The following is a 27,028-nucleotide window of genomic DNA, read 5'->3' on the forward strand; positions in this document are numbered from 1 at the left end:
ATGGCCGACGCCACTTGGTGGTACCGAGGAGGTGAGGGTGGGTGTACCCAGGAAGGAACTCTGACCCACATCCCCAGCGCTGCCACCGAGGGGAGAGTGCAGTCCCTTGCTAGGCTGTCACCTCCGTGGGTGTGGGTCGTTGAGGGAGTCGCGCCCTTGGCCGCTGCAGCTGCAGCCCTTGCTCCGCAGCTGGACCTGGTCTTCCCCAGACGCTGCGATGAGGGCGAAGAAGGCATTAGGGACAGAAGGAGGTGTTTGATTTGTGTCTTAACAGAACCGTGGGGGCAACACTTGTGATGTATGTGAAAATCATAGGATGACAGCCCGCTCCATAGCAAAATTTAGTAGTGAGAAGTAAAAAGGAACCAGAAGGCACTAAAAATCGTTGTTTTCCCCATCTTGGTAACTTACGTACATTATTGCTGCCCGGTAATATAAAGAAATGTTTGTCTTACATCTCGCAGGGACTTCCAAACATGACTTGCATTACAGACGGGAAGCAGAAGTTAACACCACGCTTGAGGAGTTATTACTCTACTTTGTGTTTTTAATAAACCTGTGTATACGTAAGTACACAGCCGTAGCTAAAAATGCCAGCTGAACTAGCAGTTCAAGTGTGGGTGTGAAAAGTCAAGATTCAGCTGAGAAATTTTAGAGATCATTATCCTATGATGGACAGGCCTTCCAGTTTCTAAAGGGCAAAGCTAGGCCACAGGTTAATGAGAAACTTCCATGGTCAACACTGACTGAATATGATTTTTTTTTAATTTGGAGAATCTATTTAAACATAGTCCCCCGGGATGACAATTGAATTTAATTTCTTTCAGAGTGATAGAGATGTATTAGTTTGGTTCCATAAATAAAAAGTATAAAAGGGACCCAACATAAAGTTTGGGGATGACCATAAGTCTCATTCTTGTCACTAAACTGCTGCATAATTAATAATAAAATACACTTGTGTTGACTAAAGGCAGGCAAGGAGAACATCTCAACCTACTACACACCCCTGCTGCCATGGGTCCATGGCATCAATTTAGTAGGTGGAAAACTTGGTGATGTTTTGTATTTAAATCGCCCAATGCACGTAGCTAGAAGCTAACATACAGGATTTTTCTCATCTCCAAATGTGTAGCCTGTGTACCAATTACACAGTCAATTGATATTGTAGGGCTGGGTGTTCAAGATTAAAGACAATTGTGGCCAACTAGATAAGGAACCTAAGACTGGTCAATAAAGGCTTTGTTATAGCAATAACACAAACACAAGCTAATTACCAAGCATTTAGAAAGTAGAAAATATGAGCCAAATGATTATTTATAATCCCACCGATTCAGAGAGTTTTGAACACTTAAAACAGCCTAAATCTACAGTAAGGTGATTCATTAGCCACTGCAGAATAACCACAACTGTTGGAAAACGGCATACGCTCACTTGCTGTGTGCATGTGACAGCGTGTGTCAGTGGACAGCGTGTGACATTGGTTCCCGCCTTAATCATGCCTGGCTCGGCTTGTCAGACTTGATGACGCAATATGTTCCCTTTCAACCATCTTGCTCGTCCCACATATTGTGTTTGTTTTAACTGGGGAGTTCTGGCAATAAAATAAGATAGTTTATAGCAGGGGAGAAAGAAAGACTATTGCTTTAAAATGCTAAACAAATTTCCTATGTTCCAAAGCATGGGTGTAAGCGCTCTACGTGCTGGGCTAGATAACTCAGTCTGTAAAGTGCTTGCCACACAAACATGAGAACCTGAGTTTGGTCCCCAGAATCCATGCAGAAAAGCAGAGTGTGGTGATGATGTAGTCCCAGGGCTGGGGAGGTAGAAACAGGCCCCTGGGGCTTGCTGTTCAGCCAACCTAGCCCACTTAGAAAGGTCCAGGCTAATCAGAGGTCCAGTTTCAAAAATGAAACCAAGGTGGGTGGCTCCTGGGGAACGCCTCCTGATGTTGAGCTCTGGCCCCCACATGCATGAGCACCCATTTACATGTCTGCGTGCGCACACACACACACACACACACACACACACACACTCCAGATATTCCATAATTATGATGTAACTCTGCAGTTAGCATCCCTATGATGAGATTTATAACTCTCACTGGCTGAATTCAAGGTGGTATTACATGTTTTAATGTGGAGAAATAAAACCAACAGTAGAATCATGGATATGATATGACCTCGTTTAAAAAATATTTGTGTGTATGAATGAGGGGCACATACACATGTGGTCAGAGAACAACTCTGCGTGGTTGTTTTTCCTTCCCCTTCTACTTGTTGGCTTTTCATGGAAAGTACTGTTAAGTGTGGAAATATCTCACCAGCCCTAATTTGACTTTTTTTTGAGGAGGGGAGCATTTTGAGACAGGATTTCTCTGTGAAGCTTTGGAGCCTGTGTTGGAACTCACTCTATAGACCAGGCTGGCCTTGAACTCACAGAGATCCATCTGCCTCTGCCTCCCAAGCACTGGGATTAAAGGCGTGCGATTCCACCGCCTGGTTTGACTTCATTTTTAAAGATAAAATATTAAATATATATGTATAAAACCTGAAGAACCCTTGTCTCCCTTTAGTACGAGGGTTGAAGAAGCTTCTACCTGCTTTGCCTATTTCTGGCTTTAATAAGTAGATACAGCAGAGCCGGTGAAACTGTTCAGGGGTAAAGACACTTGGCAACCAAGCAGGGTGACCTGAGTGCAGTCCCAGTCCCTGGAGCCCACATAATAAAAGGAGAGAATTGGCTCCACAAATTGTCCTTTGACCTCTGCATTTGTACCAGGGTGCACATGCGTGCGTGCGTGCGTGCGTGCGTGTGTGTGTGTGTGTGTGTGTGTGTTTGTGTGTAATGTAAAATAATTGTAAAAAGTTATACTTATACAATGTTGAATTTTTTAAAGCAGGGGAAATTAATATTTTTGAATGCTGCTGAAGCGGGGTGCTAAATTACAAACTGAAACAAGACATTCTCTCCTCAGTGACTTTTGGGATGGTCAATCCACATATGTACTACTTAAACAAAGTGATGTCGTCTCTGTTTGTGGACACGTCCCTCCCCAATGACGACAGAAGCAGCTTTAGGTCCATTCGCAGCATAACTGACTTTTGGAAGGTAAGATGCGTGACTTGATGAAGTAGCATTAGATAGCCAATAAGCCAAGGGTTAGAGGCTAGCTCGGTGTTACAGTGCTTGCCTACTAAGTGAAAGGGCCTGGGTTCGGGCCGCAGCTTTAGGGAAAAAAAAAAACAAATTCACAGTCTATAAGCCATTGCCTCACGTAGGAAATTCTCAGGGAATGTTTGCTAAAGAATTAATTAAAATGAGTATTATTCCTTTATTAGAAAACCAACCAGTGGCATTTATTATGGATCTTTTTTAAATTTATTTTTATTTTATGTACTTTGGTGTATTGCCCGTATGTATGTCTGTGTGAGGGAACTGAAGCTGGAGTTCCAGACAGTTCACAGACAATTGTGAGCTGCCATGTGGGTGCTGGGAATTGAACCTGGGTCCTCTGGAAGAGCAAGCAGTGCTCTTAACCACTGAACCATCTCTCCAGCCCCTTTATTGTGAATCTTTATGTTCACAATGTGATACTGGTCTTCATAAGTTCAAATTTTTGATACTTTTCTCAAATATTCCCATTTCCCTTGGAAAAAGACTTGCTGTGTGAGCACTAACGTCAGCCTGGGACTGTGTATATAAAATATGTGAGTGACAGTCTTACAAATTCTTTTCTGGAGTGAGGGTTGAGGTGGGATTCACTGTAGCTTTGGAGCCTGTCCTGGAACTAGCTCTTGTAGACCAGGCTGGCCTTGAACTCACAGAGATCCACCTGCCTCTGCCCCCCTTCTTCCCCAGTACTGGATTAAAGGCATGCACTGCTATCCCCGGCTCTTACAAATTCTTAATTGCCCAGAAAGGATAATAGTCATAATTTTATATATGCAACCTTCCGCTGTGTTATAGTAATATGCTGTATATAATTTTTAAAAAAGCAATGTGTGCATGACTTTCTGTGTTTAATCACACGAGAGTGGCTCCTTCTGCACTCACACTGGGATAAACACGTTTTCTGTTACCTGTAGCACAAGTCATGGGGAAGGAAGAGTAACCAAGGAGGAGAACTTCTGGTCTTGGTGTCACAAACATTTGGATGTAAAGGATGAGGGCGGCAGGGAGGGACGGCTCTCCCAAACTGACGGCAGTGTGGACGTATTTTAAAGGGTCGTAAGGAAAAGGTACCCTAGGAATAGGGAGCGTGCGCTGGGTGCGATGCTGTGGAGCCGAATTTGCAGTGCGAGCCCCGAGAAGGTGAAGTAGAAACGAATGGACAAAGGTCAGATCGTGAATGCCACACGGGGAAGCTGAAATTTACCCAGGAGACCGTCATTTTCTGAGCGTGGGGTGGATACGGTGGTTAGCTTAGGTACGTAGGTGACGGAACAGACCTGTGCCTGTGACGGCCTCTTTCCGAGAGGGTTAGGTACCCGGGGAATTTGGCAGCAAGCTCAGGCATTTCACTGCTTCCTGGCCACCGTGGTCTGAGGCGCCCTGTTCTGACACACGCTTCCTGCTAAGGTGGACTGAAACAAATCTTTCGTCCCTTACACCGGAGTTGAGGCCGGTATTCTGTCCTGGTGATGAGGAGATCACCGCCCAGCACCCACATGACAGCTCACAACTGTCTGTAAACTGCGTGGACCTAGTAAGAAAGGACAAATAAGATCCAAGAGGTCATGAGTAGCAAAGGGGGAATAGAAATCATCCTTACCCTTTTAACTGTGCAGCCGGTGGCAGAGACAACAAGTAATGGGGAAAGGCATCCTTGGGATCACTTAGGATGGAACAGGGTCAGTGAGGAGTAGCCATCGCTGTGGCCTTCACCAGCAACCTTTGGCATTGCCGGAAGTGGTGTCTCGGTCAATACTTACACTCAGAATCCCATGTGTGACTACAGGTTCTGTTGCCATGAAGGCTTTTCTTCTTCTCCTTCTTCTTCCCATGATGTCTGCCCTTCTCTGTGAAGTTCATGGAAGGACCCCTTCTGGAGGGCTTGTACTGGGACTCGTGGTACAACAACCAGCAGCTGTACAATTTGAAGAACAGCAGCCGTATCTACTACGAGAACATTCTTCTCGGAGTCCCCAGGGTACGGCAGCTGAGAGTCCGCAACAACACGTGCAAGGTCTACTCAGCCTTTCAGTCGCTGGTGAGCGACTGTTACGATAAATACACAGCTGAAAACGAAGACCTGTCTGATTTTGGCCTCAAAAGTGATAGAGAGTAAGCAATATGAAACCGGTGACCTTTTCTAGCAGGTACCTTGTATCTTTACAGAAGTAAGTCTGTGTTGTGAGTGACGGGGGCTGGGAGCTGCTGGGTGCAGTGGTTTTCTCTGTAAACAGCAGGGGAAGAAGCCTGGGCTATAGCTGCACTCAGAACACACGAGCGACCCCATCTAATAGGGTGGGAGGGTTGATGTAGTATATAAAATGTATAGTCACACTGGACGGCATGTGGAAGCAAATATCAATAAGAGGTGTCTCTGTAGAGCCAGAGAGATGGCTCAGTGGTTAAGAGCATCGCAGAGGGGCTGGAGAGATGGCTCAGGGGTTAAGAGCCTTGCCTGTTCTTCCAAAGATCCTGAGTTCAATTCCCTGCAACCACATAGTGGCTCACAACCATCTGTAATGAGGTCTGGTGCCCTCTTCTGGCCTGTAGGCATACATGCAGGCAGAATATTGTATACATCATAAGTAAATAAATGAATATTTTTTTTAAAAAGAGCACCGCAGAGGTCCTGAGTTCAACTGGTGCCCTCTTCTGGTGTGCATACATAATAATTCAATAAATCTGTTTTAAAATGTTTTTTTAAAAAGAGGTGTCTTTCTAAATCACTCCATCTTCCATTTTTGAGACAGGGTCTCTCACTAGAGGTGGAACTCATCAATTCTGTTAGACTGATTAGCCAATGAGCTCTAGGGATCCAATGGTGTCCACCCCAGCTCTGAGATTACAGATTCCTGCCCCAATAGCTGGCTTTTATGCTTGGTGTTATCCTCTGCTCCTCTCCTCCCTCCTCACTGTACCCAACTTAGTGATGTCTGTGGCTCCATTACTAAAAGAGGGCAGCGGTGCTCTTCATCATCGTATCTGATGATACCTGCGGAAGACGCTGTCTTAGTTACTTTTCTATTGCCGTGCTAAGGTACCCGGACAGCTCACACAAGTTTGTTAGGGGTTTGCAGTTGTAGGAAGTTAGAGTTTGTGGCATATAGGGGGAGGAAGTGTAGACCCCACCACCTTACACTGAACCGTGAAAGCCCAAAGCCGCTGGTACCACCTCCTCTAGACAAAGATGTTTCTGGTGTTGGGGCTGTTTACACTCTCTGGGTCGGGTGTCCTGTGATAATCATGGCCGGGGACAGAGCCGACCCTTCTGTATTGAGTATTTATTTGTTATTCAAATGTTTATAAAGATCGATTTTCCTGCTTGCTCATCACACTCTGTAGAGACAGCTGTTCTTTGCTCTTTCACTTCCTGTTTCTAAGGCAGTCCTCCAAGGGCTGACATTTTACAGTTGTGTGCATTTCCACGTGGCAGGTGATCTGTCACCGCAGCTCTCTTCTGCCACCTCCAAGTTCCTGCCTCCTCTCTTCCTCTTAGCCTCTCGGTCTTAGTTACACTTGACCGTCTTTACTCATTAGTCTATATTTTCCTTACAAACTCTGATTGCATTTCCTTTCTTACGTAGCCTCCTCCAATCTCAGGATGGATGTATGGCTTCTTGTCTGTTGACTTACTCTTTGTATGAGTTTGGGAATTTATTTTATCTTACTCAGAGACCAGGTATTACCATACATATAGCCCAGGCTGGGTGAGTTTGGGGCATTTGTAAGGGCTTATATAATTTTTATTAATGTAATGAAGTCATACATATAGTCACACACCTTTCAGATATGTTTGGGGAAAACTAAATAGGGAGACTGAAAATGGGGAGTCAAGATATTCTTCTTTTGGTTTTCTTGTAATTATAAGTTAAAACCCAGAGGTTTAACTATAAACATTTTTGAAAAAAATTAGCCATTCAGTGGTGGTGCACATCTTTAATCCCAGCACTCAGGAGGCAGAACCAGGTGGATCTCTGTGAGTTCAAGGCCAGCTTGGTCTACAGAGGGAATAGCCAGGGCTACACAGAGAAACTCTGTCTCAAAAAACCAACCCTCCCCCCAAACTGTGGGTATGTGTGAATGAATAAATGCAGGCATACCACAAGTGTACAGCAAAACCATTGGATGGGTCTGTTGCCCATGATAAGCACTAAAACACACTGGGTCAATTGTCTCAGCTACTTTGAACTTTCTATTTCAGCTGTTTTGAAGCTACTTCTTTTAAATCAAAGGTTAGCTTAAATTCTTGAGTGCTTTCTGCCTGGGCTTCTCATTGCCGTTGTTCTTTTGATGTCTAACAGATGGAAGTACTCACCTTCTCCTGCCAACGCCCCTTGGCACTGGGGATTTGTCGGTGTGTACCGAGACGGAGGGTATATATTCACATTATCAAAATCCAAATCTGAAACCCAAACCAAATTTGCTGACCTTCGACTCCACAGCTGGATCACAAGAGGGACCAGGGTTGTTTTTATTGACTTTTCCGTATACAATGCTAACGTCAATCTGTTTTGCATCGTCAGGTGAGTAACTCAGAAGTTATTGATCTTGGCAAATGGAATTTTAAAAGGATTCAAAGCCTCCAGTGCAGTTTGCAGTTTCTGCATACCCGTGCTGAGGTTAAAGTCCTAGCTTTTTTTTTTTTTTTTTTTTTTTTGGTTTTTTTCAAGACAGGGTTTCTCTGTAGTTTTAGAGCCTGTCCTGGAGCTAGCTCTTGTAGACCAGGCTGGTCTCGAACTCACAGAGATCCGCCTGCCTCTGCCTCCCAAGTGCTGGGATTAAAGGCGTGCGCCACCACCGCCTGGCTAAAGTCCTAGCTTTAAGATAATGTGACATTCTGCCAAGGGTGCAGAAGAGAATAGAGCGACATCATCCGACTCTTCATTATTTCAGGACACATTTAGGAACACAAAGAGTCACATACAATATGCTAGGTCTTATGATCCGTGTGTGCGCGCGCACGCTCATGCGCAGGTGTGTACCATGGTGCCAGGTGTGGAGATCAGCTCTGGGGAGTCTGTTCTCTCCTCCCACAGTGGACAGGAAGCAAACTCAGGTGGTCAGACTTGTGTGACTGTGAAGTCATCTTGCCACCAAAACTTCAGTTTTGCATGACGTGAGGATATATAAACTTGCCGCTTCTGTCCTTCTGGAATTGTACAGATCTGATGTCATAATTTTTTCATAAAATCAGATTGTTAAAATCTCTTGGGTTATAGGCAGGGCAGATAAGTCAGAGGGTTTCTATTGCTGTGCTAAAATATTGTGGGCAAAAACAGCTTGGAGAGGAAAGGGCTTGCTTGGCTTACACCTCGTGATCATGGTCCATCAGTGACGTGGGAGCTGAAGCAGAGGCGGTGGAGAGGTGGTGCTGGCTGGCTTGCTCCTCGTGCCCTTGCTCAGCCTGCTTACTTCTAGCACCCGGGACCCCCAGCCCAGGACCAGCTCCCCCCACAATGAGCTGGGCGTTATCTCGCGGTTCCCTCGTCTCAGTTAACGCTAGCCGGTGTCAAGGTGATAAAACCAACAACAAAGAACGCCCCCCGCCCCGCCCCCGGAAACCAGGACACTGCACAAGCACGAGGACCTGGTCGGGTCTCCAACACCCACGTAAAAGCCGAATTCAGTGATGAGCAAAACCGTGTGCTGGCAGGAGGAGGGGCCGAACAAATTCCAGGAGCTCATTGGTCAGCCAAATTAGCGAACTCCGGGTTCAGTGAGAAATCCTGTCTCAAATAAACAGGGTGGAGATTGACAGAGGAAGGACACCCAGTTCTGATCTCTGACCTTCACACACGAGCGAATGCGTCTGAATTAACTATTCACAATTAGAATTTTAACTATTTAAATTTCAAATGACATTTAACAGTGGCCACATCCTAGACTTTTTTAGAGTATATTATACACTACAAACGTAGCTTTGGTTCTTCTTAGACTTGTACTACTGCGATGGTCTATTCCGGCCCTTGCCGGTGGGCTCAACCATGTGACTTGCTTTGGCCAATGGGATGCTAGCAGATATGCGGCAACCAGCAGGTTGTGCGGTTGTGTGTCGTTCTCTCTGCATGTCTGCAGTTGCGGTGAAGGGGGGGATGTGTACGTTGACTTGTTGGAAGCAGGAGAAAGATGGGCAGGCAGAGCAGAGCCAGCTCCAAGATGCTGAGTCGAGCCAGTCAAATGGTGGTTCTATCAGCAAGCCTGGCTGACCCAGCTGGACGGTCCACTGAAGTCTGTAGACACACAGGAAATATTTATTGGAAGCCAGGCTTTGAGGCCTGGCTTGTTAGATAACAGAAAGAAGTGGATACAAGGCCTAACTTGGAACTCAGCTCTTTGACCTCCGGATCAGTTTGGAGGCTTTTGTTGTAAAGGAAAATCCCAATTTAAATAGCCTCAAACAGCAACAATAACAATGACTTCTGCCATGTAGGAACAATTTCAGAATCAAGGCAAATAATTTTCATGGTAAGTTCAAAAGTCTGCCTCCATGCTTCTCAGGTGATTTCAGTTTTGTGCTCCTTGGGGTCAGCCGTATCTTCAACTCACCGGGGTGACTGGTCCAGATGCAGCTGTGTGCAGATGTCACAGACACTCTGAAGAGCAGCCAACAGTTCTTTCAGTTAGCGTCGCCTCCAAACCCAGGCCGTGGAAGAGGTTCTAGAATCAAACACGGGAGAGAAACAGCACACGCTGACTGTGTTCAGCAGAAAAGTGAACCTCCATTCCCTGAGTGATAGGACGGGCGGATTGCTAAGCACAGCAGTTTCCTGTTTGGAAGGAGGCACGGGAGATAGTTGCCAGAGAGACAGGCACCATCAAATTCTTTGATACACATATAGACAAACCTCAGCTGAATGTTTGATGCTGTAGAGACTGTAGACAGAGCATCTTCAGCATATTTCAGACTTGATCAATATTTGGATTTTATAATTGTCAATGCCGAGAAGACCACGTCACATGAGTAGTACCAAATGGTAGAAGTAGGTTCAAAGCCATGACAGAAATTGCTGGAAATTCTGACCTAATCCCAAGCCAAAATTCATTGTTATTTTTTTAAATAGCTCAAGTGAGTAACTCAAACAGCATTTTTTCTTTTCTTTCTCCTTTTCTCTTCGCATCCTTTCTTCCCTCTTTCTCTTTCTTCTTCCTCTTCCCTCCCCGTCTCTTCCCCTCCCTCCTTTAGCCTCCTCTATTCCTCCCTCTCCACACTTCCTCCTCTCTCTCCCTCCTTTCTCTCTCCTTACCCCAGTTTAAAACAGGACCTCACTCTGTAGATAAGGCTGGCCCTGAACTCACAGATACACTCCTGCCTCTGCCTTCCAGGTGCACCACACCTAGCTACAAAGAGCAACTTCTAAAATCAAATGTTCTACAGAGAAACCCTGTCTCGAAAAACAAAACAAAAAATAAAATAAAATAAAATAAAATAAAATGTTCTAACACAATATACTTCAAAGCTGTCTTGTTTGGTACCTACATACGCAGGAATGGCAGTGGGAGAATTCCAAGTCTGTTTCCCACAATCCCATCATTCCATTTCTCTAGGAGCAGAAGACCCCGCATGCGATAAAAAACGCTAATTCACGCAGTGCTCAGGAACCTGACGCAGGTGTTTGAGGCCATCTGCATTGGTGGCGTGTGTGTGTGTGTGTGTGTGTGTGTGTGTGTGTGGTGTGAAGCAGTGCTCGGTGCCTTGCTACAGCTGTGTGTTGGGCATGGGCTGCAGTGAAGTCCTGTGGTGCTTGCTGGCCCAGCCAGAAGCACATCTGATTCACTGCACATTTGATTTGAATTAAGTTTTAGTCGTTGTGCATTTGGAAATGTTTTACTGTCGCTTTTTTTTTTATGACTCTGGATTCAGTATAAGAAGTGATGGTTAAACTGAGCGTGGTGGCGCATGCCTTCTACCCTGCCCTCTCCAGAAGCAGTGGCAGCTCTATCTGGTCTCCATAGTGAGTTCCAGGACAACCAGGGATATGAAGAGAGACCATGTCTCAAAAAACAAACAAACAAAAAGTAAACGAAAGAAACTTTTTTAAAAAAAAAAAGGAAGCAGTGGTCAACACTGTGGTCATTTCTATTTACTTCTCCTATACCCTGTCAGAGAAACTGAGTCAACTCTGCTTTTTCCCCGTTTCGTTTGCTGGTCTGCACATTTCTTGTGTTTCATTCCCTTACCCAATGGCGAGTGTGCGCTGTGTGCAGGACACAGTTCTGATGCCGGGCCGCACCTGCTAGGCAGCATTTTCCACTCGCATTTTCAGGTAGGAAGACAGTTGCACTTAGAGTTAGAGTGCCTTAGGGTTGTGGGAGAAACAGCGGCTTTTTTTTCCCCTAAGATTTATTTATTTATTATGTATACAGTGTTCTGTCTGTATGTATGCTTGCTGGCCAGAAGAGGGCACCAGATCTCATTACAGATGGCTGTGAGCCACCATGTGGTTGCTGGGAATTGAACTCAGGACCTCTGGAAGAGCAGTCAGTGCTCTTAACCTCTGAGCCATCTCTCCAGCCCTGAAACAGTGGCTTCTTAAATTACTGCCAGTTCTTAATTACCAAAAATTGTGGAGAACCGGGAACAGCAGTGAACAGCCTCAACATCTTTCTATGCTTTGGTTTGGGAAACAAGTTGTGGTACTTCTGTTTGTACAGCGCTTTGTATCCTAAGGTAGCCAGAAAATACTGGTCTTAGCAGGCTGTGTGGTCTTGATGTTTACAGGTCAGCACATACACTGTCTTAGAGTTTCTATGGCTGTGATAAAAAGCTGTGACCAAAAACAACTTGGGGAGGAAAGGGTTTATTTCAGCTCACGTTGTCCAACCATGGCTCATCATGAAGGGAGCAGGGTAAGAGCTGATGCAGAGGCCATGGAGGGGAGCTGCTTACTGGCTTGCTCTCCTTGGCTTGCTTAGCCTGCTTTCTTACAGCACCCAGAACCACTAGCACCACCCACAATGGGCTGGCCCTCCCTGGGGCATCAATCACTAATTAAGAAATTCCCTACAGGCTTACCTACGTCCCGATCTTACAGAGGCATTTTCTCAGTTGAGGGTCCCTCCTCTCTGATGACTCTAGCTTGTGTTGATATAAAACCAGCCAGCACACATACATTGAAGTCAACCAGACTAATACTGCTAATGTCACCAATCTGTGACTTCCTGGAGTTACAGCCAGTTGTAAGCCCACATGTAGAAGCTGGGAACTGAACCCAGGTCCTCTGGAAGAGCAGGAAGTGTTCTTCACCACTGAGCCATCTCTCCCGCCCCCAAGGAAATGTTTTTTGTACAAAATAAATGATCAATGTTGACATATATGTCATTATTGGCTTAGAAATTTTACAGCAACTTAAATATTAAAACCTAGAAAACCTTTCACGGACTTCATTTCCAGGCTGGTGGCAGAGTTCCCTGCGACGGGCGGGCTCCTCACCTCGTGGCAGTTCTATTCCGTGAAGCTCCTCAGATACGTTACCCACTACGATTACTTCATCGCGTCCTGTGAAATCATATTCTGTATTTTCCTTTTCGTCTTCATAACACAAGAACTGAGAAAGCTGAACGAGTTTAAGAGCGCCTATTTCAAAAGTGTTTGGAACTGGCTGGAGCTGCTGCTTTTGGCGGTGAGTATAGCCACGGTGTGTTCTAAGGGCTCACATCTGCTCCTGGCAGCTGGAGATGTATAAAACACAGGGTTTTCTGTTTATCCAAGACTTACTTGAAAAGCTACAAGTATCAAATATAAAATGAGCTGTCATTACGCCCCTAAAAAAGTCTGTTGGTTTTCTCTGATGTAGTCCGTGAGACAGCCAGCAAGAGCCTAGAGGATTCCATAAGACTCCATGAAAAATTAGTCCCTTCTTGTCCCCCCCTTTCCCTCTTCCCCAGGGTCGTTGGAGCCCTGGCTGTCTCTGAATGTGCTATGTGGATAAAGCTGGCCTTAAACTCACTGAGATCTGCCATGCTCTGCCTCTTGGGTGCTGGAATTGAAAGTGTGTGCCGTGTTGTGATTCAGTGCTCATAAGAAGTCTTGATATCCACACTCCCAAAATGTATGTGTGTGAGGTTTAGCACAGAGTGCTTATAACCCCAACTGCTTGGGAACCTGAGGTAGTTCAAGGCCAGGCTGGGCAACGTATTGAGACCTAATCTAAAATTTAAAATAAGAAAATGGCCTAGGAAGGGGCTGAGAGATGGCTCAGCAGGTAAGAGCACTGACTGTTCTTCCAGAGGTCCTGAGTTCAATTCCCAGCAACCACATGGTGGCTCACAACCATCTATAATGAGATCTGGTGCCCTCTTCTGGCCTGCAGGGATACATGCAGGCAGATGCCGTATACATAATTAATAATTAAATCTTTAAAAGAAAAACAAAGGAAATGGCCTAGGATAATGTGATATGTCATTCATATTTTAATAAGTAAAGCTTGCCTGAAGATCAGAGAGTACAACCACCACACTGGTCAGCCATGCAGACCAGGCAGTGGTGACACACACCTTTAATCCCAGTAGCTACACTAGTTAGCCACAGAAGCTGGGCAGTAGTGGTGCACGTCTTTAATTCCAGCCCTAGAGAGGAATATAAAATGGGAGGAGACAGGTCTCAGGCGCAGTCTGAGGATTCGTGGAGGCAGGATCGCCATTTCGGTCTGAGTTAGAGGTAAGAGCCAGTGGCTGGCTGCTTTACTCTTCTGACCTTCAAGCTGAACCCCAGTATCTGTCTCTGGGTTTTTTATTATCCATGCTACAGGAAGATGGCTCAGTGGGTAAGACTGTTTGCTGTGCAGGCATTGTGCAGGCATGGGGGCCTGAGGCTGAGTCCCAGCACCCATGTAAAGAAGCGGGGAGATGCCATGCATCCCTGAACCCCAGCACTGTGTGGGGCAGAAGCAGGAGGATTGCTGAGCCTTGCTGTCAGCTCCTGATTCAGGGAGAGACCCTGCTTCAGGGGAATAAGGAAGAGGGACAGCAGACACCTGACATCCTCCGTCGGCCTCTGCTTGCTCACCCCAGTGTATGCATCCACATGCACATACCACATATCACACACCATAAAGAAATAAATGTCCCATCTGCCTTTCTAGTGTCCCAGTAATGTCACATTTGTGTAAGTGTTTGTCAAAGGAAAAATTCCAAGCAGTTATAAATCTCCTCAGATAACCTGGATCCAAAGGTGTTCAAAGAGCTCGGTACAGCATCTTGAGGAGGTGTGTTTATGTCGACTGCAAGCTTTTGTTTGGTTTGGTTTTAGTATTCCACAGTATGAAAGACTCATCTTTTGGGTGGGGTGACACAGAAGCCCTCAGACTGTCGAGCGACGGGCAGACAAGTTAGGACTACCAGGAAGTACTGTCTTTTTTGTAAGACATAGTGACTCTAATATTTTAAGTGTAAACTGAGCGACTTCCATTTCTATAATAGCTATGTTCTGCATGGGCTATCACCCTGCCAAGCAGAGAAGTCAAGACCGCAGCTGGAAGGCCAAACTGCAAAGGACAGTGGGAAAACCACGGCAAGGCCTTGCCCTAGCCAGCCAGCTGGGCACAGTTTTCTGCAGGTCACATACAGACACATGGGAGGCGGGAGGTGAGGCACGGGCCTCTGCCGGAAAGGCTTCCTCATCTCCAAGTAAAGCCTGCTGTTGCTCTGCCACCGCTCCATGTCACCTGCAGCTTGCAGTCTGTGGGCTCCGATAGCTGGAGACAGTGTGACCTCACACCCGCAATTCGTGGATTGGAAGGGAAACGCAGCAGAAAACTGATCACAGGGGCTGCTACCACGCTGTGCTGTAACTGGGACCAAGGACCAGGCAATGGGGATGCATGAAATTCTAAGAGCTGTTCCGTGTGAAAGCACAGAGAACTGCAGTAGACGAGAGAGGCATTTGTGTGTTCTTAGACTCAGTTTGATCAAGTCCCCTGCCGAGCAGTCACAGGCGGGGTTGATTGGCTGGGGTTTCCCTTGTGTCTTGGACAAAAACAGACTTGAGAAGCCACTTTTTTTTTCTTTCTTTCTTTCTTTCTTCCTTCCTTCCTTCCTTCCTTCCTTCCTTCCTTTCTTTCTTTCTTCCTTCCTTCCTTTCTTTCTTTCACAGGGTTTCTCTGCAGCTTTAGAGCCTGTCCTGGAGCTAGCTCTTGTAGACCAGGCTGGTCTTGAACTCACAGAGATCCGCCTGCCTCTGCCTCCTGAGTGCTGGGATTAAAGGCATGAACCACCACCACTGCCCAGTGGTAAGCTACTTTTCACAAAGTTACTTTAAAAGCCTAGATCCTATCTTTTCCTCCCTTTTGTTAAGCATTTAAAAAAGGCTGAGAGAAATTTAGAGAGAGAGATGGTCTCCAACTACCTCTTGACTATAATGGCCTTTGCCATCTTCCCCTGCAGCTGTGTTTCCTGGCTGTCTCTTTCTATGCATACTGTAACCTGCAGAGTTTTGTCCTACTCGGACGGCTGCTGAAAAACACTGAAAACTACCCAGACTTCTATTTCCTCGCGTACTGGCAAATCTACTATAACAACATGATTGCTATTACTATCTTCTTTGCATGGATAAAGGTATTTACATCTCTTTTATTACATAATCCAAGTAAATATGCATTAGGAAAACTGTTACCTCATATGGAGGGGGAGCAGTTCCCCCACTAGTTTGTACATTTTTGTTTTGTTTTGTTGCTTGTTTTTCAAGACAGGGTTTCACTGTGCAGCCCTGGCTGTCCTGGAACTTACTCTGTAGACCAAACTGGCCTCAAACTCAGAGATCCACCTGCCTCTGCCTCCCAAGTGCTGGTATTGAAGGTGTGCGCCACCACCGCCAGGCAGTAAGTGAATCCTGAAAGTAATCTGGCACCAAGTGAAGGTGCTTCCCAAGCCTGGTGGCCTGCGTTTGATCCTTGGGAAAGGGCTAATTCCCACAAGCTGTCCTCTGACTTCCACCTGTACTCGGTGGCACACTCTCTCCACAAACCCCTCATACAAATCCAAAACAGTAAGATATTAATTTGACCTTTAAATGATCACTGACATCTCTAAACACCCTAGACTCCCATTGTCTCCTTTTACTTGAAGGATTCTTTTGAAATTAACTTTCCTGCTTCTAAGCGGCTCTGAGTATATTGAGTACATTGACTCTTGTTTTATCTCTTTCAGATATTCAAATTCATAAGCTTCAATGAGACCATGTCTCAGCTGTCGTCAACCTTGTCCCGCTGCATGAAGGACATAGTGGGGTTCGCCGTCATGTTCTTTATTATATTCTCCGCGTATGCCCAGCTGGGGTTCCTTGTTTTCGGGTCACAGGTCGATGACTTTTCCACTTTTCAAAATTCCATGTAAGCTCTTAGCACAAGTGTCTTTATGCTCTCTGCCTGGGAAGCCACAGCGAGCCCTGGGACAAACAGTTCTTTTAAAACTTAGTCCTGTAGTTCACTTAAGGCTAAATATCCACCACGTTCAAAATGAAGTCTGCCCCTGGACAACCAAAATGGGTGGTGCTATCTGTTTTTTAATCTTTGGTAGGTCAAGTTAGAAAAATAATTTTTCACCGGAAGTGAGAACATGTAAGGGAAGAGGGCCCCAGTGTTTCCATAGTGCTCACCCTTGAGCAGAGGAAATTGTGCTTCCCACAGAAGTTGTCTCCAGGGTAGGTTTTCCCTGGTAACTGGCAGACTTGTGATTCACAGCAGCGGTCTAAAGCCAGGTGTGGTGGTGCATGCCTGTATCCAGCACTCAGCAGGCGGATCTGAGCTGAGGCCAGACTCCCTTTTAAATACAAAAACATATAACTTTTTAATACATAAAAATAGCTTTATAAAAGGAAGGTATAGGGCATACACATATATTCACAGGACTCAAGAGGTTGAGGCAAGCCAGACATTGGTTGCTCACACCTTTAATCCCAAGCACTTGTGGGGGAAGGGGGCAGAGGCAAATGGATCTCTGTGAGTTCAAGGCCAGCCTGGTCTACAAAGTGGGTTCCAGAGAAACCTCATCTCAAAAAATAAAAATAGAGGCTGGGCAGTGGTGGTGCACGCCTTTAATCCCAGCACTCGGGAGGCAGATGCAGGTGGATCTTTGTGAGTTCGAGGCCAGCCTGGTCTACAAGAGCTAGTTCCAGGCCAGGCTCCAAAGCTACAGAGAAACCCTGTCTCAAAAAAAAAAAAAAAAGATAGATAGACAGACAGATAAAAGGAAAAGAAAGAAGAGAGATTAAGGCAGGAGGATCAAGGCTAGTAGACCCAGTATAAAAGAAAAAAAAGAAAAACAGATTTATGTTGAAGCTGACTTCAAGCTTACAGCAATGCCCCTGCCTCAGCCTTCTGAGTGTTAGAATTATAGGGATAAGCCACCATGTCAAGTCTGGTTTACAGTTTATCTCCTTCTGAGTAGATAGAACAACTCAGTTTGTATGAGAGAATTCCAGTTTCTGTGGACTCCTTCCCTGGACAGCGACAGAAAGTGCTAGCACATCCCTGCTATGCCTTCGCAGTGGACAATCCCTCCTCCACTTTTGGGTCGTCCTTTATTCATGCGTTCCCATCCATGAGACAAAAGCGATGTGCTCTTCTGTCTGTGGCTGACTTCACTATGGTGTCCTCCTCCTCTATCCCTGCAAGTGACAGCATTTCCCTCTCCCCGTGACCGAGTGATACTCTGTTGTATGTGTGGGCGCATGAAGAGGAACTGAACATTTACCATTTCCTCAACTGCATGATCAGCTATTGAAGTTCCTCGTTTTGCTCCTTGCACGTGTGTGCTGTACATATGATCTGTGTGGGCTCGTGCATGTGTGTACATGTGTGCTGTACATATGATCTGTGTGGGCTCGTGCATGTGTGTACATGTGTGCTGTACATATGATCTGTGTGGGCTCGTGCATGTGTGTACATGCATGCTGTACATATGATCTTTGTGGACTCGTGCATATGTGTGTGCAGGTGGAGGCCAGCGGGCCACATCCGGTGCTTCTCTAATCTCTCTCCACTTGGTTTTTCAATTGTGTGTGTGTGTGGGGGGGGTACACGTGAAGGTCAGAGGACAGCATGTAGGAGCCTTATTTTCTGAGTTTGGGGGCAAGCACCCTGACCTGCTAAGTCATCTCCACCCCTCAGTTGTATTTTCTGAGACAAGGTCTGCTTGTCACTGAACCTGGAGCTACTTGGTGGCAGCCAGTGAATCTACCCTGGTTCCCTGCCTCCCACCCCACCCCTGCCCCGGCACCTGGATCACAAACATGCACCTCCATGCTCAGCTTGCACATGGGTGCTTGGGGGCCACGCTCAGGTTCCTCTGCTCTCATGGCAGCTCCTTTCCCAGTGGAGCCACCTTTGGGAGAGGCTGCTATGAGTATGTAGTCTACAAAGGCCTTAAACTTCCTATGTAATGTGGCTGACACTGAACTCCTGATCTCCTGCCTCAACCTCCCCTGTGTTCTACCATGCTCTGTCTAATTTTAGGATGTTGTGGCAGCATAATTAAAGCCAGAGGGGAGGAGCTGGGTTGCGGCTCAGTGGTAAAGCACTTAACCTAGCATGCGTGAGGTCTTGGGTTTAGTCCCCAGCACTGAAAAAAAAAAAAATCAAGAGCATATGCCTTATGCATCCAGAGACGTTATTAGCAACCCCAAGTTGTCATGTATTTAAATGAAGAGCTGGAACATTTTCTAATGTTTTTCTTTCTTCTCATCAAAGATTTGCACAATTTCGGATTGTCCTTGGAGACTTTAACTTCGCTGGTATCCAGCAGGCCAACTGGATCTTGGGGCCCATTTACTTCATCACGTTCATCTTCTTTGTGTTCTTTGTGCTGCTGGTAAGAACGACACCCGTCTTTCTCCTTCATCTCAGACTAGACACAAAGTTGTGGCCCTGCACACTTGTTCCCAGCTATTCGGGGGAGATTTAGGGAGTGTGGCCTTGCTGGAATAAGGCTCATGAGTCTTCCTCATTTCCCAAGAAGCCAAACTATAGGCACTTGCTGCAAATCCAGCTGCAGAAGTCGTGTGTGTGCACATGTGCACGCGTGTGTGCATGCGATGGGATGCTGGGGACCAAACTCAGGACATACTAGACAAGCACTCTAATGCTGAGCTACACGCCCACCCCTAAGTAAGTTTTTTTGTTTGTTTTTTTCGAGACAGGGTTTCTCTGCAGCTTTAGAGCCTGTCCTGGAGCTAGCTCTTGTAGACCAGGCTGGTCTCAAACTCACAGAGATCCGCCTGCCTCTGCCTCCCAAGTGCTGGGATTAAAGGCGTGCACCACCACCGCCCGGCTCCTAAGTAAGTTTTTATTGAGAAAATTATTTGACTGTTTCTCCTCAGAACATGTTCTTGGCAATAATCAACGACACATATTCTGAAGTGAAGGCAGACTACTCAATCGGCAGAAGACCTGATTTTGAGCTTGGTAAAATAATTAAGAAGGTTAGTTAACTTACTTTCCTAATTATAATTCTAAAACACCTTGTATCACTTAAACCCTCCATGAGACACATGCCCCCCGGGTTGTTTTGTTGTTGGTTGAGAAAGAGTTTCACGCCTCACAAGCTGGCCTCAAACTCACTATGCAGCCAAGAGTAATCTTACGATCCTCCTGTCTCTACCCACTGGGTCCAAGGACTCCAGTCATGTACCAGCATGCCCAGTTTATGTTTGATATGGTTGCTTGATATGGAACCTGGGCTTCATATAAGCAAGGTAAGTACTCTTATCAGCTGAGCTACATCTCCAGTCCCTCTGGCTCCAACAGTTTAGCCAAAATTTCCACAGCCCGAATACTGAGTACAAAGCACTGTCTGGTGATAGATGGTAACTATTTCGTTGATCCCAAAAGTTTGTTGTTAGATACTAGCAACTTTCCACAGCCAAACCCAGCCTTTGTATCCCTTGTCTGCCTCGCTCTCCTTATATTCATGGCAGTATTATATTATTTAGCCTCTCCTGGCTCAAACGTTGAACTCTGTCCTGGTGGCTCTCTGATCGTCTGTCCCCAAGGCTTGTAATTTTTCTCTGCCAGTGCAGGTCTTGCTCACACTATCTCAAGGACCCTTTAAACTCTGCCACCAAGAGATCATTCCCATATGATAACATCCTCTTACCTGTTCTAGCCTGACCCCAGCTCATTCAGCTTTGAGTCAGTCTAGCAGGTTACCTGGGCCACATTTCCTCACTCGGCTCTCCCAAGCCACCCACCCGCACACAACACAGTCCCAACCTACCCTCCGCTGTCATGAGCTAATTTCTACTTTTCCATCTTCTGTATATTATACTGTAAGCCCCAGTTTGGTTGGTTTTTGCTTGTTGTTTATTTTGGGTCTTCCCGAGCCATGTTCTCCTGGTGCACTCTTGCCTGGAACTTGCTGTGTAGAGCAGGGCTGGCCTTGGATTCACTGCAGCCCTAGCAGAGTATTGCTAACTTAAGTACAGGCTGCATAACACATATTCCCACCCTGCCTTCTGCTCACACCGTTTCTCACAGCTGGACTTGCTAACGTCCTGTTCTGGACGGTAGAATCTGCCCTGTCCTGTCTTATCTCCTCGTGGCTGTTGATAAAGCACCAGGACTAAAATAAGCTCGGAGAGGAGAGTGTTTATTTCTGCTTATAGCTTGGGACATCAGAAGAGGAGCTGAGGCAGGGGCCACGGAGGAGTGATGCTTTTACTGGCACAGTCAGCCTACTTTCTTTTTTAAAAAAATATTTATTTATTCATTTATTCATTCATTTATTTATTCATTCATTCATTCATTTATTCATTTATTATGTATGCAATATTCTGTGTGTAAGCCTGCAGGCCAGAAGAGGGCATCAGACCCCATTACAGATGGTTGTGAGCCACCATGTGGTTGCTGGGAATTGAACTCAGGACCTTTGGGAGAGCAGGCAGTGCTCTTAACCTCTGAACCACCTCTCCAGCCCTTGGCCTACTTTCTTAAACCACCCAGGATCATGGGCCCAGGGTGGTACTGCCCCAGTGGGCAGGGCCCTCCCCATTGGTCACTTGTCAGGAAAATGTCCCACAGACTCCGCAATAGTTGGGGCATTTTCTCAATTGAGGTTCCCTCTTTTCAAATGATTCCAGCTCATGCCAAATTGACACAGAACTCGCCAGCACTCCTACTGACCAGCTTGTACACCCCACAGTTCCAAGAGCACTTCCCAGACGTCAGTGGCTGTGGTCTTGTGGGCGTAGCTAAGGTGGTCTCCCCACAATGAGCTCAGCCTTAGGTTTCAGCTCTGATATCCTGAGTATGCTGTTGGTTGTACGCAGTAGAGTATTAACATACTTGCTATCAACTAAACATGGCATATCAAGTTGTAACACATCCCCTCACATTAAGGCTGGATGAGGCCACCCAATAGGAAGAAGGGGGGGGTCTCAAAAGCAGGCAAAAGATTCAGAGACAGCCCCCATTGGACTCAAACAAGAAGGCCAAGCTACACAACCATAAAATATAGGCAGAGAACCTAGTCAGACCCATGCAGGCTCCCTGATTGTCAGTCTCTATGAGCTCCTATAAGCCCTAGCTAGTTGTTTCTGTGGGTTTTCTTGGCCCCTCTGCTCCTACCATCCTTCCTTCCCATTTTCTGCAGGATTCCCCAAGCTCCACCTAATGTTTGGCTGTGGTTTTGGCATCTGCTCCCATCAGCGGCTGGCTGAGGCTCTCTGGTGACAATTATCTAGGCTCCTATCTATGAGTATAGCAGAGTACCATTAAGAATCATTTCATTGTTTTTTCTTTTCGCCGATCGTGTTTGGTTCTATCCTAGGTCTCTGGGCTGTCCAGCCTCCAGTCCCTAGCCCTCCAGGCAGTGTCAGGGGTGGGCTTCCTCTAGGGGCATGGTCTCAAGCTGGACCAGTCATTGGCAGGCCCAACTGTACCCCAGCACATCTTGCAGGCAGGACAGATTGTAGGTCAAAGGGTTTGTGGCTGGGTTGGTGCCCCAGTCTCTCCACAGGAAATCTTTCCTGGTTACAGAAGGTGGCCAATTCTGGTCCCATATCCCCCATTACTAGGAGTCTTGGCTAGGGTCACCCTTGTAGTGTGACCCTGGGAGTTTCCATTGCACTAGGTTTCTATCTTGCCTCCGAAATGCCCCCCAATTCCAGTTGTCTCTCCCAGTATTGTCTCCCTCCATCCTCCCCCAACCTGATCCCTCCTGGTCTGGTCCCCAGCCACCCCCACCTTTGCACCACATTCCAGTGATGCCCCTCAGAGCACCCGCTGCTTCCACAAGGGCGGGATGAAAGATGGTGACGAGATCATGACACTGTGCCAGACATCTCTTTAGGCAGGAGTTCCTACAACAAACACGTCATAGCTCATGGATCTTGACTGAATGTGAAGAATACAGGAAATAATTTCTGATTAATTTTTAAACTCTTTTTAATTAACCCAGAGTTACCTTAATGTTCTCGAGAAACTCAGACTGAAGAAAGCTCAAGATAGTGAAGACAAGAAAATGTAAGACGTTAAGATTTTATCACTTTCAAGTTTCATACAAAATGTCTTGGTCACTTTTCTACTGCTGTCAAGGGACACAACTAAAGCAACGTTCAGAGGAAAGGTCCTGAGGCTCTCTGTCCCAGAGGTGAAGCCATGACCGTCACAGCAGGGAGCTTGGAGGCAGGCAGGTGTGGCACCGGCGCAGTAGCTGAGAGCTGACATCTGACCCATAAGCACTAGGCAGAGCGCTGACTAGGAATGATGTGGGCTTTTAAAACCTCACCGCCTCCCCAAGCAACACACCTCTTCCAAGGCCACACCTCCCAATCCTTCCCAAACAGTTCCACCAACTGGGGACCAAACATTCACATGTGTGCGCCTATGGGACATTCACGTGTGTGCGCCTATGGGACATTCACATGTGTGCGCCTATGGGACATTCTCGTGTGTGAGCCTATGGGATATTCACATGTGTGCGCCTATGGGACATTCTCATGTGTGCGCCTATGGGACATTCACATGTGTGCGCCTATGGGACATTCACATGTGTGCGCCTATGGGACATTCACATGTGTGTGCCTATGGGACATACACATGTGTGCGCCTATGGGACATTCACGTGTGTGCGCCTATGGGACATTCTCATGTGTGCGCCTATGGGACATTCTCATGTGTGCGTCTATGGGACATTCACATGTGTGCGCCTATGGGACATTCACGTGTGTGCGCCTATGGGACATTCACGTGTGTGCGCCTATGGGACATTCTCATTCAAGCCTCCACACAGATGTTCAACATAGGATGGGGTTACATACCTGTAAAACTACTGTATTAGCTTGAAAGAGCATTTAGCACCTTTAACCTACCAAATGGGCCTAGCCTAGCCTGTGTATATTAAATATGCTCAAAACACATCAGTCTATAGTGGGACAATGTCAGCCAAGAGAATCCCTGTTTGATAGTCATGTATTGTAACATGTAATTTACTGGCTTTGTAGCTCTAAAACCTACCAGCAACACCACGATCTGTAGTGGCGACCGTTCCCCTCATGACCATGTCCGTGGCTGGCAGAGTTCTGCTCCCTGCTACTGCATATCATAGTCAGAGTATCCTACCACATACTGCCACCCTGGGAGACCAAAAGTCACATCTTAAAGTATGGCTTCTGCTTCTGCATCATTATAAAGTCAAGAAAGCCTAAGTTAAACTGAGGCTAAAATGGGAGCATCTCCCTATATGACAGAAGAAACAGTGAGGGTTAAGGCTCCATCCGGTGTGGGGAGTCTAAACACACTGTCTTTCTGACACCCAGAAGCCTTTGATTTCTCATTGGAGCTGACAGTCGTGCAGTGGTAGAGGACTTGCCCCCCATGTGAGGCTCGGGGCTGGCACTGAAAACAGCACAGGACAAACTTTGCCACTCAGGGAAGACTCTGACAGGAAAACAGGAGAGTAAGTTCCCTCATACAAGTCTAAAGCAACACATGCAGTACACGGTGTGTTCAACTATCAAAATAAAAATGTTTTACGGTGACGCTTACGAACAGGACTTGTGCCTAACACGATGCTCACGTTTGTCTCCTGATGCCAAGAAGTGAATTTGCTTCACAGCTAGTCCTAGTTAATTCCCTTTCCTCGATGAGCAGCAGGATGTCTTTCCTCATGACACAATCCCGCTCCTTGCTGTAGATCTGACTGTAAACGGTTCGCTGCCTCTTCTTACTCTCATGCTTATTTTGCATTTACAGCAGGAAAACCACCGGAGATCTGGCCCAGCAAGCCAGAAAAGAAGGCTTTAGTGAAAGCGTAAGATTTTAATTCATTTTTTCTAAACACAAGTGATAGCTTTATTAGTTCTAATTAACAGAAATAATTTATGGCAACAGTTGTAACCTCCTGTACACCTCTCAAAATCAGGAGTCTTCCCCATTTATGACAGAGCACAACAAACTGCCTAAAGAATACGGACATCTATTTATAAAATTGAGTTAATAGGTCATTTCTATTAAAAAGACTCATGTCAATTCCAACAAATCTGGGGGTGTTTCTTGTGCATGTATGTGTGGGTATGTTCATGTATGGACGGGTATGTGCACAGACCAGAGATGTTATCCCAGGAAGGCCATCTACCCCCTTTAAAACAGGGTCTCTCATTGGCCTGAAGCTCATCAGCTGGACTAGACTGGCTTGCCAATAAACTCCAAAGGTCCTTCCGTCCCCACCCCCAGCCCTGAGATTACAAGTGTGCACTCTCACAGCCAGAATTTTTAAAAGATTGACAGGTGTATTTGGACCCACAGTATAATCAGCCTGGGCATCTAGTAGTTCAGCCCCCCTCCCCAGACGATGCCCACAAATAAGCAGGAAGCAGTCTTGAGAATCCACCACCCCAATTCCTTTAACTTCCTAACCTCTGCCTTTTTATTATAAAAAAGAGATGGGAATGTAATGATCTGTTCTGTCCCTTGAAGAGACAAGCCACACCCACTCCCCCATCTGCTAAGGCGGGCAGATCTTCTTTCCTGCTTGCAGCCTGAATCTCTTCCTCTTTGTCTCCCTCTGGAAGAGGCAGCTTCTGTTCTCGCTCTCTCTCTCCCTCTCCCCCTCTCCAGATCAGGAAGGGGCAGTAATAACACACTTTCTGGCGAGGGACTTGTGTTGTGGTACATGGCGCTGGTGCATACAGGCCGTTAACCAAGGCAGGGATTAAAGGGTCACACCTGTACAAGTCTGACAGAAAAGCTGCTGGGAGGGCAAAGAATGCCCACAGATGCACCCTGAGGCACACGTGCACAGTTAAGAGGGTGGGTGTAGCTTCGGGCAGAGCGAGTGCACAGCATGTGTGATGGGACTCTGGGCCCAATACTCAGCCTTGGTAAGTCAAAGCCAGGAAGTTAGCAAATACGGCCCGAATTCGCCCTTGCCCATGCGCACTGCACATCGCACGGCCAGTCTTCTGGGGTGACTTTGCTGGGGCAGAACCCAGGCACCAGGCTGTTGGCCTGTCACCTTCGAGTCTTTGACACACACCGACTGCAACCTCTATTTGTCCCTACATTGACAGGAGATCCAAGGGGCAGAGCAGATGAAAACGTGGAAGGAGAGGCTTGAGAAAAAGTATTATTCTACAGACCTTCAAGATGACTACCAGCCTGTCACTCAGCAAGAATTTCGAGAGTAAGCCCTCGTCGCATGTACCAACTGTGGCACGTGGCACAGCAGGCTATGCAGTCTGAGGACACAGGTTTTATGTGTTATTTTATTGAGCCAGAACCACATTGCTATACTTGCCTCTTTCATTTGCTGCAGTTTCCAAATTAAAGCACACAACTCCATTTGCTTAGGGAGGCCACCATGTTGGAGTGCTGGCTCAGTGGTAGGAGCATAGGCTCACATCTAATTCCAGTCCTGGAGAGCATCGGCACCATGCATGCATATGGTGCAGACATAAATGCAGGTAAAACCACACACACATTTTACAAAGTGAGACAGATGAAGGGCACAGCAGGCCTGTTCTCACAAGCTTTCCGTCAGCACCACAGCACTACCGCTGCCCTGTGAGATGTGTCAACCCATCTCCTCAAAGCACATCATGGCCGGCATTAATAAGCTGTCTACTGCACACAACTATCACGCATATCACTACTAACTTTTAAACTCTCTTTTAGACTCTTTCTATATGCTGTGGAGCTGGAAAAGGAATTACACTACATCAGTTTAAAACTAAACCAAGTGATGCGAAAGCTACAGTAACAATACTGGAGGTAAGACTGTGAAGAGGTGCAATGCTCCAGCAAGACTTGTGAGGTACTTACTGCATTTTCTCCTACACACGCTGCCATCTCTGGTTACTTCATTGCTTCCACTGTGCTGGGGACTGAGTGCAGAGTCCTGCAAATGCTAGGCACCGCACTACATCTCCAGCCAAGAAGCAGCTATCAGTTCTAACAGGATGACTTCCATGAACCGAGTGCAGCTGAAGGGAGCCCACTGTACCACCCACACATTTACCAAGTGCTTCCTGGTCATGGGGGCAGATCTCTAAGGTCACAGCGTAGATCGCCAATAGCTGGATGGGAGGCAGAGACAGATGAACTGATGGTAGTTTCAACCCTGGCACGTCCCAGGTTCTCACTTCCTTTGGCCAGAGGCGAAGTTGTAAGATTTTGGGAAAATACTATGTATGAACAACATACATAAAATAATCTCCATTCTAGACTCCAAAATGCCTAGAAAAAGTCATATACAACAATTCTGTAGCTAAACACAGAAATTCCACTACCACTTTCAAATGCAGATTTCATCTGGTTTCTAAATAACAGTATTTCAAGTTTCCTAAAAATAAAAAGGATGGCATATTAAGGCCGTAAATTGTTTGGAAATTACAGACAAGGGACCTTTGAGAGCCTTCTTGTTGGAA

General features: G+C 46.4%; 1 protein-coding gene across 3 annotated transcripts; it reads left to right on the forward strand.

The window, feature by feature from the left end:
- On the forward strand, nt 1-26,382 carry Pkd2l2 (polycystin 2 like 2, transient receptor potential cation channel). Of its 3 annotated transcripts, none has more exons than XM_038331060.1 (14): nt 1-31; nt 465-566; nt 2,975-3,108; nt 5,027-5,283; nt 7,473-7,694; nt 12,563-12,791; nt 15,553-15,723; nt 16,315-16,496; nt 18,855-18,975; nt 19,484-19,585; nt 22,561-22,625; nt 24,360-24,414; nt 25,673-25,785; nt 26,277-26,382. In XM_038331060.1, exons 1-14 carry the CDS (start codon nt 1-3, stop codon nt 26,359-26,361), a joined length of 1,869 nt encoding a protein of 622 aa, XP_038186988.1. In that variant the 3' UTR covers nt 26,362-26,382. The 3 variants fall into 3 exon arrangements, with proteins under 3 accessions (XP_038186988.1, XP_038186989.1, XP_038186990.1); XM_038331061.1 differs by having other exon boundaries at nt 15,598-15,723; XM_038331062.1 differs by lacking the exons at nt 16,315-16,496; nt 18,855-18,975.
- The last annotated feature ends 646 nt before the right edge of the window (nt 26,383-27,028 follow it).

This window comes from Arvicola amphibius, chromosome 5 (genome assembly GCF_903992535.2).
Source record: "Arvicola amphibius chromosome 5, mArvAmp1.2, whole genome shotgun sequence".
NCBI classification, from domain to species: Eukaryota; Metazoa; Chordata; class Mammalia; order Rodentia; family Cricetidae; genus Arvicola; species Arvicola amphibius.

Bases quoted from the DNA above. Each gene is read 5' to 3' on its own strand.
- Pkd2l2 (XM_038331060.1), top strand. From the start codon at position 1: ATGGCCGACGCCACTTGGTGGTACCGAGGAG. The intron at 12,792-15,552 runs GTGAGTATAGCC...CTTCCCCTGCAG, and splicing joins TGGAGCTGCTGCTTTTGGCG to CTGTGTTTCCTGGCTGTCTC. The intron at 19,586-22,560 runs GTTAGTTAACTT...TAATTAACCCAG, and splicing joins TTGGTAAAATAATTAAGAAG to AGTTACCTTAATGTTCTCGA.